This window comes from Triturus cristatus, chromosome 7, assembly GCF_964204655.1.
Source record: "Triturus cristatus chromosome 7, aTriCri1.1, whole genome shotgun sequence".
NCBI classification, from domain to species: Eukaryota; Metazoa; Chordata; class Amphibia; order Caudata; family Salamandridae; genus Triturus; species Triturus cristatus.
The window spans coordinates 1,329,735,608-1,329,761,335 of NC_140590.1; the positions used below are offsets into that span (position 1 = coordinate 1,329,735,608).

Below are 25,728 nucleotides of genomic sequence, written 5' to 3' on the forward strand. Positions count from 1 at the left end.
GGTGGGATATGAGACCATGAGTGTAGTAACCTACGGCATTCTTTAGCTACCAATGTTAAATTAACTTGAGCTATTTTTTCTATGTCCTTCCCTATCTGTAGACCCAAATATCTCATCGAGGAGCCCGTTTGTAAGTCTATAGCTTGCCCTTCATGCTTCCAAACAAGCATCTCGGTTTTAGTATCATTAATTTCGTAACCGGAGACTTGACCAAATGAACGAGCAATCTTTAAAATTATAGGGAGTGCAGAGCCAACATCTGAGGTAAGAATAAGCACGTCAGCATATAGGGCTACTTTCCTCACCCACCCTTTATACGAGAATGGCTTAATAGAAGTCTCCTCCCTCAGTTGTTGCGCAAAGGGTTCGATATAAAAATCAAACAAAAGGGGAGAAAGTGGGCAGCCCTGCCGTGTCCCCCTAGTGATGGTAACCGGGTCAGACAGATCTCCATTGACCAAGAGGCGTGCTACAGGATTATGATATAACAAGCCAATTGCCCTACGTATCCCATCCCCCACGCCAAACTTAGCCAAGGCCCCCGACAGGTACACCCAGTTAACTCTATCGAAGGCCTTGGTCGCATCCAACGTGAGGGCGGCCAAGGGAAGGGTCCGAGCCGATGCTATATCTATGGCACCTATTAAATCATAGGTTAGCTCGAATAATTGTCGCCCCTTAACGAAACCCTTTTGGTCCGGATGGAGAACCAGAGGCGCAATCACAGCCAACCTAGATGCCAAGATTGTGGTAAAGATCTTGTAATCCACATTCAGGATTGAAATTGGCCTATAAGAACCACAAGCCGTCTTTGGTTTCCCTGGCTTCAGAATAAGGGTGATTGAGGCATTATCCCAGGAATCTGGCGGAAGCTGACCTTCCAGTAGGATTTGGTTAAAAAGAACGGTGAGGAATGGAACTAATTCTATTTCTAGGGCTCTATAGATTTCTGCCGGCAGACCGTCGGGTCCAGCCGCCTTCCCCTTCTTATTTCTTTTAATGGCAGATCTTACCTCATCCTCAGTGATAGCTTTATCTAAAGATTGAGATTGCTCGGCAGATAGTGAAGGTAAATTGATGTCCCTTAACCAACCCTCAACAGACTCTGGCGAGATCTGCTTATCCTCCTCATAGATTACTTGAAAGTAATCTCTGAAGGCTGCCCTGATGTCCTCATCTGAAGAGAAGATGATGTTATCTACCATTATTGCAGCGATGTTATTCCGCACCAGATCAGTTTTGGTTTTCCAGGCCAGTAATTTCCCAGCCCCTTCAGTGTATTCAAAATGGGCCAATTTACTGGCTTCCCATCTTTGTTGAAGTCGAAGATTTAATAAAGAACTCAGACTACCCTTCAAAGTCACTAATTCATTATGGAGAGTGGGCAGATCTAAACCGGAATCCATACAGTTGGAATCTATATCTTGTTGTATTTGAGATATCTGATCTTCAATAGAAGTGACTTCCTCTCTATGCAACTTCCTACGGTATGAAACTTTCCCAATGATAACCCCTCTCAAGAAAGCTTTAAACGAGTCCCAGATTATCCTAGACGTAGCTGAGCCACTGTTGGAAATCAAAAAATTATGGGTTTCTGATTTAAGAAAAGTAATATCCTCTACTGATGAGAGAAGAGACCGGTCAAAAGACCATGTGGTGGAACTCTTTTTATTCAAACTGGCAATCTCTATTACTACCGCTGCATGGTCCGACAGATGTGATGGGAGGTAGCTAATACTCTTTACGGAATCCACCAGCCTCAGACTTATTAAGATGAAATCTATTCTGGACTGGTGGTGATATTTATAGTTCCTGAAAGAGACCCCTTGTTGTTGCCCCGACCTCGCTCTCCAGATATCAACATACCCATATTGCTTCATGGCGCTTTGGAGCAGGGCCCTCGTCTTAGAAAAAACAGAGGATCTATTATTGGGTGATTTGTCCAACAGAGGATCCAGTACGATATTAAAATCGCCTGCCAAGATAATGGGTTCAGGGAAGGTAATCAAATGTGAGAATATAGATTCCAAAATGGAGGGATCGTCCTGATTCGGACCATAATATCCTAAGATTGTACTTTGTTTACCAGATATAACAACTGACACTATGGCCCATCTGCCACCTGGGTCAACTGCCTGTGATATCAGCCTAGCTTTAGCTCCTTTTTTAAATACAATTGAGACCCCTCTTGTATTAGATGTTTGGGTAGTCGAAACTGCAAAGTCTATCCAGTTGTTTTTCTTAAGGGTAAGCATTTCCGTGTGAGTTAGGTGTGTCTCCTGGAGCACCAAGATCTGCGCATCCAAATCCCGCAAATATTGCATGATTCTATTAGCTCTGGGCTTGGTGCGGAGGCCATTAACATTCCAGGAGATATATTTTACACTACCCATACTTAAAGGGAAAAAACAGTAAAAACAAAGCCAAGATTACCGTTTGTTGCATTGGTTCCTGAATCAATATATGCCTACTTCCATCTTTAATAGAACTGCTTCGAGCTATGAGGACCATTTTATATTTTTGCCACCCCCCAACCCCCCTCCTACCCCCGTGAAACATCTCCCAGCTACCCCACCCCCCTTGGAAAACCCTTGTGTTATCTAGCCGGAAAATGATCCGGTAGAAGCACCCCTTGACAAGGCTCCCGTCAAAGAGAACCCCCTCCCTTCCAGCGATGGAAAATAAGATATGAAATATACGTCGATGATGTAAGCCCCCACCCATGAGGCAGTAAAAAAAAATAAAAAAAATAAGTAACCAAAACTTAACTTTGGCCAATTTAGCTGCATGGAGATCGGAAGAGAGACATTTTTTGTGTTGTAAAAAAATATGGCAAAGTAAGGAGGCTAGACCTATATGTTAAAGATGAACGCGGTCCATAAGGCTTATCAGGAGAGAGACACCAAGGTTATAACGATGCATATTTAGACTATTTATGCTCCTTGCCTAGAATCAACAAAAGCTCATCGGCTTCCTGAACTGACCTGATGTTATACATCCGATTATTATGCATCACTTTGATGGCTGCCGGAAACATGAGCTGAGCTGTTGCTCCTACTTTCCTAAAAGCGTCCAGTCTCCTCCCAAACTCCCATTGCTTCTCCAATGTAATTCTAGAGAGGTCAGACCTAACTAAGAAAGTAAACCCACTCCCCACAAGAGATTTTTGCCTTAATGCCAAATTTAGAATCTGCTCCTTCAACACATACGTATGGAAGTTGACCAGAATCTTACGGGGCTTCGATCTCTGGGGATTCCGCCGAAAGGGATCTCTGTGGACTCGTTGTATGTCCATGGCTAACTCCTCTACTGAGTGCTCTAAGCCCAGGGACTCCTTTAACAAAACAGAAATAAAATGCTTTATATCAGAGCCCTCAGAACCTTCCGGAATATTGAGGATCCGTATATTCCCCCGCCTGGCATTATTTTCTAACGACTCCAATCTCTCGTTTAGACTTTGCTCCTCTCTAGTAAGCTTTTTTATATCATCCTTAACTTGCTTTCATATTAGTAGAGAGTGCTGCAGAGGTCTCTTCCAAAGCTCCTGTTCTGACATTCAACCCCTCAATCTTCTTGTCCAGAGCTTCAGTGTTTCCTTATCTCTAACTGATTTGCAGAAGACTCAGAAAACCCCTTCCTAATCTCCATCGTGAGCGCAGAAAACATCCCCAACAACGAGGCGACAGAGATGGAAGATTCCGCCTCAAGGTTGGCAGTAATAACACCAGCAGAAGCATTCTGATGCAGAGCCTTGATGTTGACTTCATCCGGACACTCTCCACCAGCTGCCCCTTCCACCACAGATGTCGCTACCACTTGTACATCGGAGTTGGATCTTGCGGACCTTGTCAGGTTTAGAGAGGGACTCAAGGGAGGACACTGTTCGATGATAGACAAACCCCCTGATGCCTGAGCTCCCAACACCACCTCTTGACCTGTACCGGCTTCTTCGAGGTCTTTCACTTGTGGGGTACACTGTAGCGGTGTAGCCGATCCCTCTTCTGTGGCTTCGTCCCTAGCTGGTGTGCGGGAGGATAATGACCCATTTTCAGATGGAGAGGGGAGAGTGTCTGGGACAATCAAAACCCCTGCCATATTATGATCTTCCACAAGATTGAGAATCTGGGGGACCGCTTTAAAATAAGATCTAAGTGATGGAGTGATCTTGGATCCTAAAGATAGTACTACCTTAGGACCCTTTACTTTGGATTTAGATTTGTTTGCTCCCTCTAGCCTTGACTTCTGTATTTAGATAAGATTTCCCTCTGACCAGAAACTGAGAATGCTGAACAGTACCTAGAGCTTGTGAAACTACCTCACTTGACTCTTGAATAACCTGCTCCCCATCAGCGGTAAGTAAACAGTCAACAAACTCCCCACGAGAAACCTCAGGCCCAGGCGGCAGTTCAGCCAGCGTATTAACACTCTTAGAACTCTCACCACAGACAAACTTTTCGCCAACCTTCCTCCCTCGGCTTCTCTCCGAGGAGGCGATATCACAGACTTCTGCAACCCACCTGACGCGTCCTTAGTGGCTACGACTTTGGATCTAGCCCCATTGGCAGTACCTCGACGTGACTGGACCAGGCTCCGCACCTTTCTCCCCCGCCTTAGCTCCAGCGCGGCTGACCACAGACGCAGCCTCGGCTTCCCCGGGGGCACTTGCAGTGATGAAGAAAACGAATTTTGGCCGGAAATTAGCTCCTGGGGGGCGTTCTTCAAGGAACACTGAAGCACTCTCGCCACAGTCGAAAAAATGACACACACGGAGCCAGTATGGGGAGGAAAAACTCGGCAAGCACCATCCAGAGGAGCCACGCAGGCAAAAGCTGAAGACTGAACACAGGCAGGCAACGTAACGCGGGGCGTCTAATGGAGAAACACAGTATTGCATCTTCGGCGTTCGTTAAAGGGACAACCGCCTGGTGAAAACAAACCCGATCCGAAATGCGTGTTTCTTGATTCAAAATGGAATGTTGAAAACCCTGACAATCTCCATCGCAGACCCTACAACTCTGAACATCAAGTTTCGGTTATAACTTCATCGCATGACGAGGTGGGTTCAACTCCGACGGGAGCTCGCCTCGGGGCGCCGCAGCAGCCTAGTTAGCCGCCGCCATGTTTCCCCCCCCCCCCCATAAAGGTTTATATTGTTAACTAAAAATGTTTCTCGTAGAGTAAATGCAGTCACACTTTCGTTTGCAGTTGCATTGGTAGTGGTCAGTGATTTTTCTTCACATGATTCAGCATGTCATTGCCTACTTTTTGAACTAATCTAGTCATGATAGTGCGTTCTTGATGGCATTTTGGAATATCTCAATCCCTGAAGATATTTCAAAGTTGAGACATTTGTGTCGGTGAGGTCAGTTCAAGTCTGAGGATACCAACTGTGGAGGTGAAATGCTGTTCCCTTTTGATTGCTTTATTTGGTAATCTCATTTCTATGCAGATATGCACTGCGAAGCTTGGGCTCTATTGTACCAACCACAGGGACATTCAGGGTGGTGGCCCAGATCTTTTCAGTGACTGTTTATAAAAAACGTTGCTGTTTCACTTCCAGTGGTCAGCGATAGAATTAATTTCTTTGGTGCCTTGGCAATATGGGTTTGACCTTGTGGTCTTTGGATCTGAAATGGTTTTGCTTTTAAAAGCCCCAGTCCTTGGAATAAGTTAAATTCTCCCACAATGTCACCAGTGTTCTAGGTGTCCGTGCTGTATTCGAATGAGATCATTTTAATTCTTCAGCGTCTGTGCAGCTAATTAGGGGCCAGTGCCTGTTTGGTTACTAATACTTTAGTCCAGATTAAGACGCTAAGTAACGTTGGTTATAATTGTGGCACCTAGGGTAATGGAGGGCTATGCCGCCAGACATAAATTCATGTTCAGGTGGGCGGCAACCTCGTGCAGGAGTTGCTTGAATGTTTTTTATCTACAACATTCATGGAAGCTCTGTATAAATGGATTTATAATGAGGCATTGGATCTGAAATTTACAGGTGGCGTTCATCAGTTCTTTCTGGGTTTTTGTGAAAGATTTTAAAGACCAGTTCTTGATCAGGACAGACAACGGTGGTAGTTGTTTGCAGTTGTGTATAGTGCACCTCCTCACTGCATTCTTGTTTTTGAGTGTAGAGTTCTCCACTTGGATGCATGCTATTTCCTCTGAATTCACCTAGGCATACCGGCGAAATGATTGGATTTCTCACAGTTCATACAGGTCTTATTTTGTGTCGGACATTGGGCCGCCGAGTGTGGTTCTGCACCTCAGTATCTTCCATTGCGAATGCCTTTCTCATAATTTGCTGTAGGGGGTACCCCAGCCCTGGAATTGACTCTGCCTCTAATGGCCTCATTACTTTCTGATTTGATGGAATCGTGAATGTTTTTTTACTGACAGTTTGACAAGCGTGGAGTCCATCTGTTTGGCTCTAACTTTTGACACTTTCTCTGCAATAAGAGCGACCACTTACAATTTTTGATTGCACCTTTTCACTATTTTTCACTTTCACGTCCTCAGGTCAGGGTGGGCTTTAGCGCGCCCATACTGCCGAGGTTTCGTTTTATTGGTCCTGATGAATGCCTGGTAAATTACACCACTTGGGCAGAAACATGTCGACCCCACACCATAAGAACTAGCTGAACAATTAATTAAGCCACAATTTCCCACACTGTTTTTAGTGTGTCTGATTGGCCATTGAATAAAATTCTTTTTGGACACAATCCTAATTTTTAAAACACTTGACCACACCATCACCTTTCACCACAAATCCAGATCTGCAGTAACTCTGGCGTTGCAGCACACCGGGGAGGCACTCAGCCTCTCCCGGTGGGGCACGATGAAGCATGTCACCAACTAGGTTTGTGAGTGAGGGCTTTCCTAAATATTCTAATGAGATTCTTCAAGCTCGCTCTTTTTGTTTGAAACTACACTTCTGTTTATACGATTTAGACTGGGGGGCCAAGAGTGTTCCTTTTGTTCCATCCCTCACTCTCTCGTTGATACCAGATACTGTGTGCTTGTCATTTGGCAAAGCTTGTAGAGTTTTGGATGTGGGCAAAGACAACCCCTTACAGCATGATTCGAAGGTTGTAGCTATGCATAGCCTCCCAATGAATGTCCTCCGTAGTGAAGATCACAATCTTTGGTTTGGGCTGTTGGGTATTTTCCTCTTAAATAGTGCAATTGCTTGTATAGATTTTATTTTGGTTTCCTGCCCTCGTTTTTTTAAATGGTTTAGCTTGAGAACATAGCATCACCAGAAAATAATGTGGCAATCGCTAGAGGGGCTTTGCTATGCCAACATATTGGAAGCCAGGAGTATGTGCTTTGATTGGGCATAAATTGTGTACAATTACCAAAAAGGTGCTTCACCAGCTGTAATCATTTTGTTTACCTAGCTGTCTGAGCGTGAATTTTCAGGGGTGCACACACGTGATTGTATTGCTTTTAAAATGTCTTGGGAAAACAAGATAACTTACAATATTTTTTTTTCGGCAGCCGCAGCACAGATGTGGGCAGTCCTTAATCTACATGTTTTCTTTAGGTCCACCTTGAAAGTGCAAGTTGTGCAACTGTCACCAGACCTTATGTACTCAACAAAAGAGCTTTGAGTTCTACTGAGAGGAGGGTTTAGGCTGCACCCACATGTTCCTCTGGAGTACAGGATTTGATTGACCCAAATTGGTCATATCCACTAAACTACTTGTATTGCAGTTTTTGGATTGTGGCAAGTGTTACACTCTACAGCAGGACTAAGTTGGTTATGGCGAAAAAGCCAATGATGGCTATAGGCCTGATCGTTTTAAAACCTTATGATAGAGGCACTAGGCCTCATTCGTTTATTGTGAAACGTATTTGCTAAAATTGATAGGCATTTAGTGTGGATTGGGATTATGTAGTGATCACTCCAGGCTGGTGGAGATGATTTAGGAGTATTTATTGTAGATCAATAGCACAGGAGTAATACAGCAGTAATTCAGCCCCACCAGGAGCAGCCAGCAAGGCGCTCAGCCCTTCACCAACTGTGGATTTCATAGATCAACATTCCATATTACATCCTCTCCAGTGTTCCAATGGGTGAGCAGTGAACGACAAGAACAGCACTATAACCAAGATACTACATATCCTCCTTTCTTCCAAACGAAAAGCGAAATAAAGAATAATATGTAGAAGCTAGAAGAACAAAATAGAGAGGAGAGTACTAGGGATAAACGGAGCAGAGGTAGAAAGAAAGAAAACAACCAAAAGTCTTAAAGAAACAGATGAATATATAACCTGTTTCCCATCCTCCTTTCTATAAATGGGAAAAGGAAATAAAGAAAGAAACTATCAATGAATACTCTCTGTACACCAACTGGCCAGGTAAGTATGCAAGAGAGCAATCCATATCAGGAGAATAGAAGATGACCGAGAAGAAGAGAAATGGATGATATAACTCTTACTTCTCCATGATATAATAAACATTTGAGTTAAAACCAAATAGAAAAGAACTGGGCTACAGTGTTGAGAATGAAAAAGAAAACCGAGTTGAGTGTAAAACGCCCAGTCTAACGTGGACCAATGCAGTATAGGTAATGGACAAGACCCAAACTATACGCCCATGTGGGAAAAATATGAACGTGCAGAGGCAACCACAAAAGAAAATAAAACTATTGTGCACTGTAGAATAAAACAAACCACCCACACTAGACACCTTAAGTAAGGTAAGAACGTGCCCTGTAGTGAAGGTATAAATAATGTAATGACATGTGTAATGTCATGTTCGTGTAAGGGCGCACCTCAAATGGAGGTACAGTGTTATGCACAAGATGAAGGGGAGACCCAACAAACATACCTCCGGAGAAGTCAAGAGATTGTGCATTGCAAAAGCGGGACAAAAGCAACAAAACATGTGAACCTAGATAGGTGTGCACTTAAACAAGAGATAAATACCTTGTGGAGAGGTAAACGTTGTGCACTAGAGTAGCAGGACAAAAACCCTTGAGACACCTCGTGTGGATGTAAGGATAATGTTCACTGTAAAGATTGGACTAAAATCCTGTGCGCTGAAAAGACGGGAATAAAACCCCTGCGAGACACCTCGTGTTGAGGTAAAGATTGTGCACTGTGTGAAGGTAAAAACCTTAGACACCCTATGTAGGGTAACATGTAAACCTAGACATTGTGCACTGTGAAGGTAAAACTGTTGTGCACTGTACTACACTAAAAATATTGTGCAATGTAAATTAACTGCAATGAACTGGAAATGGAGCGGACACCCATTCCAACGTGACATGGGACAGACCCCTTGAATAAAATGTGTAAGAGGGGAAATGGGACTAAAACCCACTCCCATCCCTTAAACAAGGATACCTCAACTCTACAAACGTTGTAAAAATCAAGAGTAAATATGCTCTGTAGAGGAGAACCTAATCAAACCATTGATACACCGGTGAGCGAATTCTCACCCGAGCTGGCCAACCTCTGGAACATTTTAGATTGGAGCCCAACATTGTAATCAGACCAACAGTATTGAAAATGCCTGTTACAGTTAAAATCCTAAACGTGTCCAGCTGTGAAAGAAAGAAAACCAGGTAAAGATGTTTAAAAAAAAATAAATACATAAAAATTGTGCCTTTAAACAACCTCAAATGACATCTTAAATCGTTTGCAGATCAGGTGTGCCTGTCACCGAGGAATGTAGCAATGAAAGATGACAAGCGAGAAATTGAAGCAACAAGTAGTAGTCACTGACCACATCGCATCATTTGAAGAGTTCATGAGATCTCAGGAAGCCATATAAGAAATTAACTTCAGCAAATAAGCTAGAGGTTGAGAGAAGGTACTCCAGACTTGAAATTGAAGTCCTCAGAGGTAGCAGAAACAGATTCTTTGGTTCAACTTGTCGCCATAAAATTGTAGTGACCACTCCAGGCTGGTTGAGATGATTTAGGAGTATTGTAGATCAATAGTACAGGAGTAATACAGCAGTAATTCAGCCCCATTAGGAGCAGCCAGCAAGGCGCTCAGCCCTTCAACTGTGGATTTCATAGATCAACATTCCATATTACATCCTCTCCAGTGTTCCAATGGTAGAGCAGTGAATGACCAGAACAGCACTATAACCAAGATACTACAGATTACTCTATAGTAAAGCTTACAGGTAGGCATTATATATGGAATATCACATTACCTTAGTAGGCAGGTTTTGGCGTTGGTCATCGACTGTAGAGAAACCCGGAGGTGTTTAATCGATTCTGGTTAATGCCTGTTGAGAGGGTTTGTATATTTTGCAAGCTGTATTTGGCTACATATGTGTAATTTTAGAACTGTATGCATTATGGTTGCCATTTTATATGCACTTTAACAGACCAGAGTTGGATAAAGACTAAAGCCAATGTTAAAGGCTACATCTGCTTATTCAGAAGCATGTCAGACTTCATAGGTTTTTGTCTATTCTGAAGCGTTTCAACAAAACCAGTAGATCTAACCTACTTATTGTGAAAAGCATGTGTTAAAGATAATAGGCTTTTAAGGATGGATTGTTATTACACTGTGGCCTGTAGGCAAGTACTTTGTTACATGGAATTTCACAGATTACTGTAGCAGGCAAAGGGTTTGGCGTTGGTGATATACCCAAACTAACTATGGATAAGATGGGCACTGCAATAACCCCATTGGGAAGGAAAAGTCCTCTGCCTGGTTAAAGACATGTACCCCTGCCCTGCTGTACTGTTTGGATCCCTAATGCTGTTTTTTTTTGTTTTAGTAGAACACTGATCATGCATGTGAGCCACAACATGGGTCTGCCTCACAAATTGCAGTCTTGATGGACCTGGGGGACGCCCAAAGCGCTACCCTCAATGGTGGAAGTCACCACCTTTGCAAGGAGTTAACCAGCAGAAGCAAAGTGATGCCATCATACTGTGTAGTGAGTGGTTCTTTTTACTCTTACTGGAGTGATGTCTAAAGGCTCATTCAACTTTCAAAAGTTCTGCTGATGTGAGCATAACTCGTGCTTGGCCTACATCAGGTAGCTATGGAGTGCTGCGCAGTGCAGAAGTAGAAACCGTGCTGGATGCATGTGTGCCTTGGAAGGGTACAGTACTGGGATAGAGGAGTACTGTGCAGTATGTGTGGTTAGTGCATGCACTTGAGTGTATATATGCCTGTTGGAAATATTACATGAGATGTAGTGCATGTTCAGGGTGTATGTGTACTTGTGTGAAGTACAGGACATGAAAGGTGAAGTATTGTGCAGCACGTACATGATGGGTGTCTGCTGGCATTGTGTTTGCAAATGGCACACCCTGGTACAGTATAGAAAAGCTTCTGTGCAGAACAGTGCATGCAGACTGAATGTGTACTTGCAATGGTACAATGCATGAAGGTAACAATGCTGGACAGTAAGTACTGTGCATGCACACTAAGGGCTTCCTTTCGATAGTCTGAAAGGCTCCAAATGGCAATCTGATTCTTCTAAACCGTGTTGGAACCTATGTTTCTGACAGACTCAAACATTTGACTGACCGATTAGGATGGAAAGGTAACCGTTCGGTCAGTCCGAATCAATTCCGACCAGCATTCGGAGACTGAGTCGGTCGAAGCCGAATTGTACAGCTCTACTGGCCGTGTTTCCGACCGACTTATTACGATGTTGGATTTGGACATCCTTTCTGAAGTGGTCGGACACGGAACGGCTGTCAAACTCACTTTGGGGGCCCGTAGCAGGCCTCCTTCACCCGGAGGCCTCTGGTTGGGGCCCATGGGGGTACCCAAGGAACCCCCCATACAACCATGCAGTGTGTGGTAGGCACCATGGGGTGCCTGCGACAGGGTGCAAGGTTTTCCGCAACCACCCCTCTTTTCAATGGGAGCCTATTTTGTTGGTCAGAAGAACACAGGCGCCCATTGAAGTCAATGGGAGACTTTCCAAACTGTGTTCAGGAACATCGTAATCGGTCGGTTGAACTTGCTGGAGGCAAGTTGGTCGGAATAGATTCCAACAAGGAGTTGGTCAGATTGCTTTCTGACCAACATCATAATGATGCCCTAAGTGTGATTACACTGATACATTATCTGGAGGACCCTGGTCTCCATTTTGGGAAGCCTAGGACTGCCTGGTGGAAACATGAGTAGAGGAATCCCCTCAGGCATGTTTGTGTTGCTGCATTCCTGTGAGCTGGTGGGACATTTGCACTTCAAAAGGTTGCGCTTTGATTTAAAGATCAACCACAAGAAAGGGGTCTGGACATATATCAGGAAAGGAGATGGGGCTGATAAGGGAACCATAAAGAGTAGGGCTGGGAGCCTGGGATTAAAACTTTGATGAACATATCACTGTGGCTAGCAGCAAGGTGTAAACTCTGGTCAATCCCATGAATGGTGTTGTGGGTCAATCAGTTTCATAGTCCTGCCTGCTGTGACAGACCTCCTTTCAAGGGGAAAGAAGAAAAACAGAAGTGGGCACTTCAAAAGAAGCAGAATCACAACAAAACTTCAAAACCTCAGACTGTAAGTCACATTTGGGTTTTTGGAAGGGATTATAATAAGGGGAGATTGAGACCCCAGACTTTGTCATCTGCCAAGCAGCCAGACAGCCTGTGTGAGAAGGGGAATCTCTGCAAGGCTTCTGTTTGTGACCAGGGCTGGGGACCAAGGCTTGCTAGTCTCCCTGCTAGGTGAGAGGAAATCGACCAGGGAAAAATCAAGATCACTTGGCCTGGAGTACCAGCACCTGCCTGCTTGTCAAGACCAGTGTGCCTTCTGAGGAAGGGAAGAGCATTGGAGGGAGTGCGGTCCAGTGGGGAGCTCTACAGAGACAACTCACTGAGCAAGGCTTGAATTACTACTGATCAGGTAGCTTCCCATGTGCTGGAGCGGTTCTGCAATCTCAGTATGCTGGGAGAGGGTTGTGGGATCTCCGCTGTGAAAAAAGTAGTGCGGTAAGCACCAGGCCCACAATACCGCACTGCGATGACCCATTTTGCCTGAGGGGGGCCATCGCTGAACTTATTTGGGCCAGAAACGTGGGACTTGTGTCCTACAAGATCAGTGTCCCTGTATGTAAGGAGGGGCCACTATAGTGCGGGTGAAGGAGGGGCCACCATAGTGTGGGTGAAGGAGGGGCCACCATAGTGTACAAAATCCCTCCCTCCGTCACAGACCAAAGATCTCACAATCATACACTATCCAAACTTTCGCTGGTGGGGCCCATAACACCAACCTTCACTCACCATCAATCTGTGTTTCTTGGGAAGCGATTATCTTCCAAACGCTGGCATGAAAGGAATTACCTTTTTACCCTAATGAGCAACAAATCTACGCAACCTTCTGATACTCATTAGGCCCTGAACTTCACCTTTTAGTATTCCTCATCAATCGGGATGGATCAGTTAGTTGTAGGTTTAGGTTGATTTCCAATGCTTTAATTTATCTTTTCATTAATACATTTTCAATGAATAAACAATCCAACTCATTCAATTCAATCTTTATCTAATTAATGCAAATCAAATCATTCATTTAATCAAGTCGCCAATCATATTTACCTATTCTGGCTAATCGTCGTCCTCTATGTCAAATCTGATAGTCTCGCAAATCTATGCCCATCAAATTTAGTCATTTCAGTTCATCAGGAGTTTGGGCATTAATTCAGTCCGTCAAAGATTCATGGAAACAGCTGTCCTGCAGCGTCACCGTCCTCCATCAGTATAACGTCAGGAAATCGAGGAAAGCCAAAAACGAACCCGCGCCAACCTCTCTATTCTACCATAATTTATAGTAAAAATCATTGACAAATTGTAACAAAAATGGGTCTTCAGCTCCTCTGATGGGTCAATCGAAAATCGTCTGACAGGGTTCACACAAAATGTCTCTTAGGTCATCAGTCTTGCTTTTCCGGTTTTAAAAGGAGTCTTATTGTTTCTGAAAAGCTAGCTTGCTTCCCAGGACGACCTTGGTGGGTACAGTCTAGTTAGGATCATGACGAGGCCACTGTAGCTGGCATTAGCGCAGGCGCACTTCACCCAAACCTCATGAAGCGTCGATGGTCGGGTTAGATACCAGAGGCAGCCATTTTGTGGCAGGCCCAGATGGTCAACTTAAGCAAAAGAAACACAAAACGTAATTGATACATAGAAATGACTAAATAAATGCTATTCCCTCTCTAATACCCATATATGTGTGTATTCATCTAGCAGAAAGCAACACTCAAGCGGTTTATACTTACTGAATAAAGCACAAATCACAAATACATCACAAAAGCAACATATATCATGCAATATTCTAATTGTCGCATTAGTATGCGTACACAATTTAGTTTACGATTTAATAGTCATGCAAAACCAACCCACGTGTATTTCAGTCATTAATAAGGTTGATTAGTAACTTCCACCCCATCCATTAGTTTGATTATAATTAATTAATCTAATTAGTATAAACATGCAAAATGGGGAGGGTATACAAAATCTTTGCATTACCCGCTCCAGCAATCCCCCTTTGGTGATTTTATCACCATATCAACCAAAAAAAATTGTTGTATCTTTAAGGAATCTTTAAAATGTTTTCTTGCTCTTAATCATAATTCAGTTTCACCTACGTCTTCTCTTTTTGCTGATTCATACATACTCTCCTTCCACTCTTTCAATTCTATCTCTTCAATTTCCCTTTCTTGTTACTTATCTTTTCTTCTTAATTTTTCGCTTTTTACTCTTTTCTTGTTTTTACTATTTTTACAACAAATACAACCTAATCTTATCACTATTATGCAAATTACACATGTTAACGGAACCCATATTTTGCCTACAAATGTACTACCAAGCTTTACTAAAATTTTTAATAGCGGCTATTTTCTTTCCAATCTTTTCCCAAACACCTTCAACCTCCAGTGGTACAATTTCATCATGCAATTCAGTAATATTCCTAATATAAATTTTCAGATCTTTGCTTTCGTGAGGAATGTAAGTACAACAATGTTGAACTTTCAGCATTCCACAGACTCCACCCTCTTTTGCCAATAATGTATCAAGGGCAAGTCTATTTTGCACTACCATAGCACGCATGGCAACCATTTCAGTGTCTACCAATAAGAATCCTCCAGCAGTGCTTGTTGACAAGCGATCCACTACTGTTGAAAGTCTTCTAATTTTGTTTGCATTCAGAGATATTCCCACTGCTGGTATCAATGCTCCAAAAATGTCACCTACAATTTCTGCCCAAGATTCTCTTACTACGCGCTAAATGATTACTTAAAATATGTACACCATCTTCTCCTCTATCCATATGAAAAATATTCAGAAAGACCAGGCCTACATAACATGTGCCATATCAATGGTCTAGCAAACGATAATATGCCCTGTTACCACAAATAAAATATAATCCAGGAAAGACTGGATCTTTTCCACCTTTAAATCCCCATTCACCCATGATTCGATATGTATCATGGCACTCACTATTACCTAAAAAATAATTATCATACACAGTTTGATTCCTTCGAATAAAAAATTTCCCTTTCTGAGGCCAATTTAAAGCTATAGTTGGACTAGCTTCTCCTTTCAAGTGGTTTTTCTCTTTCTACATCCTAGACTGTTTTCTCCACTTTCCCTTCTGCTGCCTTTCTTAGCATTTTCAGTCTCCTTTCTTCAACCATGTCTAAGAATGTCCTTTCCTCTTTCTTCAAACTGCACGTCAAATTGTTTCTAAAAATAAATTCTAATGTTCTTTCGTTTCTAAGAAAAATTCACCTAATCCTTTAGCTGGTTTTACCTTGTTTAATTTATTAAAAGAAGGAACCTGCGCAAAAATGTTATCTACATCTGAAAAATAATATTCTAATTTCCCTGTCTGATAAAATAAACTAGCTATTACACTAAATGTTGTTCCATAAGTCACTCCTTCTGAAACAGAGGCAGGTAACTGCATGCATACGTAGCAGTCCCTTACATCCATTGTCTTTACATATTCATACAATAATTTTGAAAACACATTATTAGAAAAATCTGTTATTGACCTGTCTTTAAGCAAATAATTATCTATTCTAGTTGGAACTACCTCTGGAATCTTCACTATATTAGTTGTATTCTCACTATGTCCTTCTAATGTATCTCTAGTGACCTTAAAAGAAATGACCAGAGCAAGGATGCTCCATAAAAGCATTAATAATCCTGTACAACAACACATTTTACACCATCTTTTCATGAATGTACATCTATCTTTGCTACTATCTATGTTAGCCATCTTTGTTTAAATGGACCGTGTCTTTTGACTTGGCCTCTTTTCACTTTACAACTAGTCTTTCAAACCTAAGGCTCTAACACCAGTATCTATATATTGACTTAATTTCTTATTTTCTTCATCAACAACTTTCTTGATTTATTCAGTTTAGCATCTCATCATTCACTTTCCTCTCGTCATCCAAATACAGAATTTCCGTTTCTTCTTCTCCTATGTCAGACAAGAGAACTCTCAGGATTTCCGATTCTTCTTCTTCAACCACTTTCAGTACGGTCTCCTCTGGATTTCCTTGACTATCTGCCTCTTCTCCCTTTTCAGGCAGAGCCACGCACGTCCATTCTGGTGACTTATACTTCTGGTTAGGTTTCATTGTTCTTTTACTCTCTTTATTCTCAGTTATTTTGTCGTCTTTTGATTTTTCTTGACTTGTTACTTCATTCACCTGTTCAGCTCTTGGTGAATTCACTCGTGTCAGTCTATCTCAATTTCCTTATTTTATTGGGCCAAACGTCATCCTTTGCAACTCTTTTTACTTTACTTCCTTTGTCGTTCTTTTCATTCCTCCAAGCTCTTTCTTAGAACTCGATCTTCAGGTATTCTATTTTCACTCTCTTCAGACTCTGTCTCAACTTGCTTTGTCTTTTCAACAATTTCTACTTCCACCACTTGTTTTGTTTTCCCTACTTCTGTCCCTCCTCGGATCTGACACGCAATCTTCCTGCTGACTACTTGTCCCTTCACCTAACTGGATGTTGCAGTTCCCTACACCTCCTCGGGGTTCTTCCGCAGAAATCTGTCCCTCTCTCTCTGTACCTGTCCCTTGTTCACTTAAATTTGTTATTTCCGGTGGAATTTGTCTCATCTGGTACTTCCTTTTCACGAATTTCTTTTATTGTTTCTTCAGTATTTTTCCCTCTTTTCTTTCTGTTCTTTTCTAGAACCCTGCGCTGCTTATTCATTTCCGGAATCGCTGGATTCAGAAATCTGCAATCTTCTCAGAGAGCTACTTCTTGTGACTAAAGCTAGACTTGGTTCTGTTTCCACCCCTTTCAGAGTTTTCTCGTGTCTCAGATCATGGGCTGGCTTCTTTTCAAGTGTGGTGGCATCTGGTCCAACCTGATGAAACACAGAATGAACTGCGTCAGCCAGGCCTTTACAGTATTCCAACATCATGTCATCAGTTAGTCATCAGCTTGTTGACTGGTATGAACATGTGTCTCATTGCTCGTCCCATGATTATTTCATGAGGACCTAATCCTGTAGTTCTGTCTGGAATTGATCTAATAGTCATGAGTACCAGAGGCAAGACATCAGGCCATTTTATACCTGTGGCCAAACACATTTTCCATATTCTATTTTTGATAGTACCATTTATCTGTTCAACCACACCAGAAGACTCTGGTCGGTAGGCACAATATAGTTTTTGTGGTACATTCAATGCTTCACAAATTAATCCTACAATCTCATTATGGAAATGTCCTCTGTCTGATTAAATTGTCACTGGGAACCCGAATCTAGGGATGAACTCTCTCAGCAGTAGCTTGGCTACTGTCATCTCATCATTTCTCCTTGTTGAGAATGCTTCCACCCACCTAGAGAATAGGCAGACCACTACCAAAACATACCTCAGTCTGTTACAGCGAGGCATTTCAATGAAATCCAATTGCATTCTGGTGAAAGGCCCTCCTTCTCGACCTATTGTTCCCAGACTCACGGTCTTTCTCCCAGGATTGTATTGCTAACATTTTAGGCATCTTTGACAGACTTTCTGCTACAAGTCTGAATTTTGCATTGTACCAGGTCTGCTTAAATGACCTGATCATGGCATCTCTCCCTGTGTCCCTGGCCATGATACTGTCTTCCATCTCGATAGACCCACACATGATCCTTTTCCCTTGGGGCACATCCTGCTTTTACCCACTGTTTCATTTCCTCATCTCCTGCCTCTTCTTGAAACTGTCTTACCTCTTCCCAAGTTCCTACAATGTTAGTAAACCTCAATGAGCAAGGAGACTTTTCTTTTTCCTTAGCCCGATTGACCGAATTCTGATTACGTGCAGAATACTGTGCCATGTCATTTGCATATCAATTTCCTGTGGCGATATTATCACCACCTTGACTATGGGCAGCACATTTTACAACAGCCAATTGTCTAGGCAGCTGTATCGCCTCAAGCAATTTTCCAACCACTTCAGCATTCTTAATAGGAGTTCCACTCGGTCAGGAAACCTCTTTGTAGCCATAGTTGGCCAAAGTCGTGGACCACTCCAAAGCCATACTGGCTGTCAGTTATCACAGTCACTCTTACACTTTTCCCAATCTTGCATGCTTGTCAAAGCCACGAGTTCTGCTACTTGGGCCGATTTTACTCCTTTCAGATAGGAGGCTTCTATTACTGCTGCGACTGTGCATACTGCATACGCTGCACTCAGCACTCCTTCATCTGTTCTCAAACATGACCCATCAACGAACATCACAAAATCCCTTTCTGGCAAAGGTACATCTTTTATATCTGGTCATGGTTTAGTACAAAAATCAAGTACATCCAAACAATCATGATCTACTTCATCTCTTACTTCCACAATTTCGGCATCAGGCAACAATGTTACAGGATTCACATTCAAACATCTTGCAAGACTCACATTAGTTGCACCCAATATGACCTTTTCATACTTAGTCAGCCGACTGTCATATACTGAGTACGACTCCTTGTTAACAGGATCGCTACATCATGAGGTACAACCACTTTCAATGGATATCCCATCACAATTCCTTCACTCTGCTCCAAACTTCGACATGTTGCAGCCACCGCTTTCAAACATCCAGGTAAAGCTACAGCTACTTGATCAAGCATTGATAAAAAATATGCAATTGGTCTCAGTTTTCCATGCTTCTGGATCAACACAAAGTGCACATCTATTTCTCTCACTGCAATACAACTCAAATTCTTTCTCGTAGCCAGGCATACCTAATGCAGGTGCTTCACACAAACTATCTCTAAATTTTCTAAATGCTGCCAATTCCTCCTTGTTCAACTCAATGGGATCTTTCACATCACTTTTCGTCAATCGCACCAAAGGTTTTGCAATCAAAGAGAAGTTGCTGATCCACTGACGACCGTATCCAACCATTCCCAAAAACATTCTCACCTCTGAGTCATGGGAGCTCTTTCCTTTTATAATTCTGATTCTGTCTATGGTTATTTTCCTTAGTCCTTTCTCAATGTTATGTCCTAAATACTGTACTTCCTTTTTGCAAAATTGTAACTTTGATGGGAACACTTTAAGTCCTCCATTTGCCAAATGATTCAACAACGCTATCGTGTCTACCGCACAGGCTTCACGTGTTTTTGACTCCACCAAAAGGTCGTCAATGTATTGAACTAACACTGAATTCTCGAGTTTCTAGACTCTCCAAAGACTTCAATAACTGATTATATTGAGGGGCTTTCTGTATACCCCTGTGGGATTCGGCACCATGCCAAAATACGCTCACCAAAACGAAATGCAACATTTGCTGACTGTTGTGGTGCAATGGGATGGAAAAGAAAGCATGGCACAGATCAATCACTGTATACCATTCTGCATCATGGGGAATCTGGTATATGATCACTGATGGATTGGGGACAATGGGGCAACATGATACCACAATTTTATTCACCTTTCTCAGATCTTGCACTATCCTGAATTTCCCATTAGGCTTTTTCAGTCCCATTATCGGTGAATTACATGGACTACTCATTATTTCTCAAATTCCTTGCCTGATCATTTTCTCAATTACAGGACTTACTCCAATTATTTCAGGTGTCCAATTTGTATTGCGCAACCTTTGGATATGTTACTCCTTCCTTTACTGTTATTTTTATTGGATCTACATTTCTCATTAGCCCTACATCTTCTCCAGTGAAATACCAAACTTCTGCTTTTACAGACTGTCAATTCTTTAGGTAATTCATCAGGGTTGAATACAGCATATGTTTCAGTAACTTCATTTTCTCCGTTAGCTATGGTCATCTTATACAGTACATCATCCGGTGTTTCAAAATCTATTCCATCCGGAGTACAGAATATAGTGCAATTCATTTTGCACAACCGGTCCCTACCTAATAAATTCACAGGATTGGTGTCGCACACCACAAAGCGGTGCATTTCTGAAAATTTCCCTATGCTAACTTTCACTGGTTCTGTAAGATATGTTTTAATCTGTCTGTTGGACACACCAACTACTTGAATCGTTTCATCCAAGAGAGGAAGATTCTTAATATCAGCTGATCTAACAGTTGATCGAGTAGCACCAGTATCCACTAGGAAAGTAATATTTTCATTAACCTTCCCATCTACAAAAGGTCCTGTCTGGTCTACTTCTAGAGTTGCGCCAAGTACGCACTCTCCTTCCTCCCTTGCGTACCATCAATAATTTTCTTCTGAGTCACTTTCATCGCGTTGCAGCCAATACTGCGAGACAGCGCTAGTGCGTGGCAGCTTATTTACCTGTTCTTCATTGTAGAATCTCGTTTCACTACTATACTTCTGTGAGTTTCTGCTCTGTGGAAAAGGCAGTTTGGCACCTGATTCTGTGGGGTAACAACTTGCTGCTGTTGACCACTCACCTCATGCTGCACCTGTGGGTTCAATGATGGATTTTTATTGTTAGTATTTGGGGGAAATTTACACTCAGATTTCCAATGCCCTATCCTACTGCAATTATGACACGGAAATTTCTTTTTAGCTTCCTCAATATTCCCTTTATTTTTCCCAGGATTAAATTTCGGCTTTGACCCTGCTTGTTCCACCAATTGTGCTTCTTGTCTCTCTGCTACTTTTACCTGTGCCCACATTGCCTTCTCTTTTAGTTTCCGCTGTTTTGCTTCAATTTCATCAATGAAATATTTAGCATGTCTCAATACTTCGTCTATTTTCTTGATTTGCCAATCTACCGTATGCTGTTTAATCATTTCTCCAATTTCTGGACGTAAACCATATACAAATCTGTATACAAAATGACTCCAATCCTTTTCCCTCAGATTCTCATCTCCGCTAAACTGCTTAAAAGCTAGTATTAGCCTCTCATAATGTGCATGTACTGACTCTTTACTTTCTTGATGTGTTCGATCAATTTTTACCCAATCTGTCTCTTTAGGGGGCACTTTGTTTTTCAAAATATACCATAACCTGTTCATATTTCTTTATTACCTCGGGGTCTGGAGCTCCTGTTTTAGGATCCCTAGGATATTCCTGGGTTGGCCAATTTATCATGAGCTTGCACTCTGTCCATAAATCTGCTGGTACAATTATGTCAAATAGACTATTCAAATCAATCCATAGTACTTTAGACAATTTTACAAATCTATCTACCTGCCTGTCCCACTTGACGGGCTTTTCACGCAGTCGAGGGAAATCATTCGTAAAAGACAAAATATCCTGTCTCGTCCATGGGACATGTACATATCCTCCTACTGGAATCTCTCTCATAGGGCATTCTGTCACTACCTTTTCCTTTTCTCTTACATGAAATGCTGAAATTGTCTTAGCTGAGGCATCATCACGTTTTCTATATCACCTGCTTCTCCATTTATCCACATCTCCCCATTTTCTCAATAAAATGATTATGTCCTTAATCTGACCTATTCGTCCTGTGTTCATGTTTTCAATATCCTTTTCAGTGAAATCTACTCGATAGGGTTTCTGTAAGGCTTTTACCTTTTCAATATCAATACCCATCTCATTTGCCACTTCTAACCTTTCATGTAAGTTTTTCGCTCTCTAGGTCACACTTTTGCACAAATAATTCTTCATCCTGATAGGTTTTCAATTTTTCTGTTGGGATAGTCCCTACTATTCTTCCAATACCATTCGTAACTTGGCCACATCAATTGATTGGGATTCTTAATCTTTCCTCTACAAGCTTCTTAGCCATTCACTTAACTCCTCTGTCGATGGCCCTACTGGTTTTTCTACGTTTCCTTGTCCAAAATCTTTTTGTATTTCTGACACACTAACATTGTCATACGTCTTTCTGCACAGTTCTGACCTACAAACTGGTTATTTGAAAAATTCGGTTCAATTATACTCCTAGTCTGTCTCCACAGATTCTCATTCTGACTCACTCTTAGTTGTTCAGCAGGTTTATTACTTCTATAAGGGACTGTCAAACAATGCTCAATGTCCTTCTGTTTGTCAAAAATGGGCATTACTGGACCTATCGTTACTGGAACAGTTACCTCTTCAAGATTCTTAGTCAATTCTCTTATTTTCGCAGTTAATTCTAGGGTCGTGTTTGCTAATTCTACAGAATTTTCTCCATCTGTTTTTTCTTCCAATCTCTTTTCTACTTCTCTAGTAGCATTGTTTTTACCCAAACTTTGGGATTCTGGTTCCGATTTTATGATTTGTAGTGTTTCTCTCATTGGGGCACTTGGGGTTAATATTTCTGGTTCTGGTCGATACGGTGGTGGATTCTTATAGAACACATCATCAAGAACATAATCCTCGGACTCCTTCACTCCATACCCTCTCGACTCCACATTATGCCTCTTTTCTACGCACTTTCGTCCTTCATTCTCGCCTGCAGTTCTTACAGGGAACAAACCCTCAGTCATACTTGCATCCCGCCATCTTCTCATTCGATCATTATGCGTTTCATGTCTGTATGGTCTACCAAACAGGTACCTATATCCTCTACCATTTCTTTGTCTCTCTTGTACATGCATTTCGTCTTCCCATTCCGTCAAAGCCTCAAACTGTGTCGGTCTAGGTCTTGGTTCTAAATTCATAATTTTCTCTCTCAAATTTCTCAAAACAGCCGAATTAAATGAACCATGTTCTGGAAAAGCTAATACTCCACCAATTGTCTAACCAAATACAAGTATGATATCCATATTTCGCAATCATAAAGGATGTGGGGGTTTTCGATGGAGGAAGTAACTGTCCTTCCCTAGTTTTGACCGGTTTGTCCTTCTTAAACAACTTCTTGATTCTTCCTAACCATGACCTTTTCTCTTTTTCTGGTGGATCGTAATACATTTTCTTGTTTTCCGTGTGTCGCTAGTCTCTCTTTACAACTGTACCGCTCTTCTATCCAATCACAGCGCGACTCACACTAACGCACCAATTCAGGGCGTCTACGTCACTGTTACAATCCTCAAATCCCAGCGCGACACACACCAACGCACCAATAAGGAGCGTCTACGTCCCCCTGTATTTCTCCACTCCTAGCGCAGCGTACACTAACGCACCAATCCGGAGCGTTTCACAGTTCTGACCAACTGTCCAATCCCAGCGCGGTCGTTCTGACATCAGTAGCCACTGCGGCAGCTCCTGCTCCTGTCTGCCCCTCCTTTACAAATCTGCTCAGTAAGTTTTTGGTTCAATTTCTAAAACTCTGTTAGTAACAACATAGAAACGTCTCCATTGTCCGCTTCACTAACCAAAGAATAGCAAAAGACCTTTCTCACGAGAATTACGTCTTTCCCGAGAGCAGCGCTTACCTCTGCCCTACTACAGAATCATTACTTCCGTTAATAAAGTAGCACATCCCTCTACTTCACCCTTCTAACAAGCATTAGCTAATTGTTTCTCTAGTATTTAAGACACATAGTTGGCGACCCAATGCTCCTGAGAAATAAACCCAGAGTTTCGCAATTAACCCAAATGCCTTTACATTCACGCTCGTTCACACAAGAAAAATGTAGTACATTCACACAGAATCCTGTCTTTCTCGAACAGCGAACAGTCTGTTCTACTACAGAATTAAGACATACGTTGACAAAGCAGCGCTTGCCTCTCCTTTCTCCTTCTAACAAGCTCAGAGTACCTATTACCTTTCGAGTGATGAGCGTTCTCGGAATGCCAGTTAGATCCCTGGTACCTAAGACCAGAACTTCACAGGTAACCTTTGCTATCATACACTCTTCTCTCACACAGAAAATGTCTCTAATGGCAATACACGACGATACAACCGAATTGAACCCAGACAATGCATCGTGCAACTTCAATTGTCACACGTTTCCCCTGTGTGCCTACAGGGCAACAACAATTCCGTCTTTCCCGAGAGCAGCACTTACCTCTGCTCTACTATGGAACCGTTACAAACTTCCGACTTCCTACATCCCAGAAACCGTGCTAACGACATAGAACTCGACACAACTCAACATAGAGTGTTAGTACATAAATCAATACCAACCAATAAGCAATGTACAAGCAATAATCACCAAACAAACTAACCATCATACTGCTACCAGAAAAACTGCTCTAGAGTACAAAATCCCTCCCTCCGTCACAGACCAAAGATCTCACATACATACACTATCCAAACTTTCGCTGGTGGAGCCCATAACACCAACATTCACTCACCATTAATCGGTTTCTTGGGAGTTGATGATCTTCAAAACGATGGCATGAAAGGAATTACCTTTTTACCCTAATGAGCAACAAATCTACGCAACCTTCTGATACTCATTAGGCCCTGAACTTCACCTTTTAGTATTCCCCTCATCAATCGGGATGGATCAGTTAGTTGCAGGTTTAGGTTGATTTCCAATTCTCTAATTTACCTTTTCATTAATAAATTTTCAATAAATAAACAACCCAACTCATTCTGTAGTTATTCAATTCAATCTTTATCTAATTAATGCAAATCATTCATTTAATCAAGTCGCCAATCATATTTGCCTATTCTGGCTAATCGTCGTCCTCTATGTCAAATCTGATAGTCTCGCAAATCTATGCCCATAAAATTAAGTAATTTCAGTTCATCGGGAGTTTGGGCATTAATTCAGTCCGTCAAAGATTCAGGGAAACAGCTGTCCAGCAGCGTCACCGTCCTCTCCGTCAGCATAACGTCAGGCAATCGAGAAAAGCCAAAAACGAACCCGCGCCAACCTCTCTATTCTACCATAATTTATAGTAAAAATCATTGACAAATTGTAACAAAAATGGGTCTTCAGCTCCTCTGATTGGTCAATCGAAAATCGTCTGACAGGCTTCACACAATTTCTTTGTTCATCAGTCTTGCTTTTCCGGCTTAAAAAGGAGTCTTATTGTTCTTTCTGAAAAGCTGGCTTGCTTCACAGGACGACCTTGGTGGGTACAGTCTAGTTAGGGTCATGACGAGGCCACTGTAGCTGGCGTTAGCGCAGGCGCACTTCACCCAAACCTCATGAAGCATCGATGGTCGGGTTAGATACCAGAGGCAGCCATTTTGTGGCAGGCCCAGATGGTCAACTTAAGCAAAAGACACAAAACGTAATACATAGAAATGACTAAATAAATGTTATTCCCTCTCTAATACCCATATGTGTGTAGTTATCTAGCAGAAAGCAACACTCAAGCGGTTTATACTTACTGAATAAAGCACAAATCACAAAAGCAACATATATCATGCAAAATTCTAATTGTCTCAGTATGCGTACATAATTTAGTTTACGATTTAATAGTCATGCAAAGCCATCTCAAGTGTATTTCAGTCATTAATAAGGTTGATTAGTAACGTCCACTTCAATCCATTAGTTCGATATTAATT

General features: G+C 42.0%; 1 protein-coding gene across 5 annotated transcripts in view; it reads left to right on the plus strand.

Moving 5' to 3' along the window:
• The window catches only part of LOC146811975 (uncharacterized), a 696,581-nt gene that overhangs the window by 302,924 nt on the left and 367,929 nt on the right, over positions 1-25,728 (plus strand). For 3 of the 5 annotated variants that reach the window (XM_085618952.1, XM_085618948.1, XM_085618949.1), the window contains exon 3: positions 10,751-10,909. The exons of the other annotated variants lie outside the window; for them this stretch is intronic. In XM_085618952.1, coding sequence (XP_085475078.1) covers positions 10,751-10,909 — 159 coding nt within the window. The remainder of the gene's footprint in view (positions 1-10,750; positions 10,910-25,728) is intronic. 5 annotated transcript variants of the gene reach the window in all.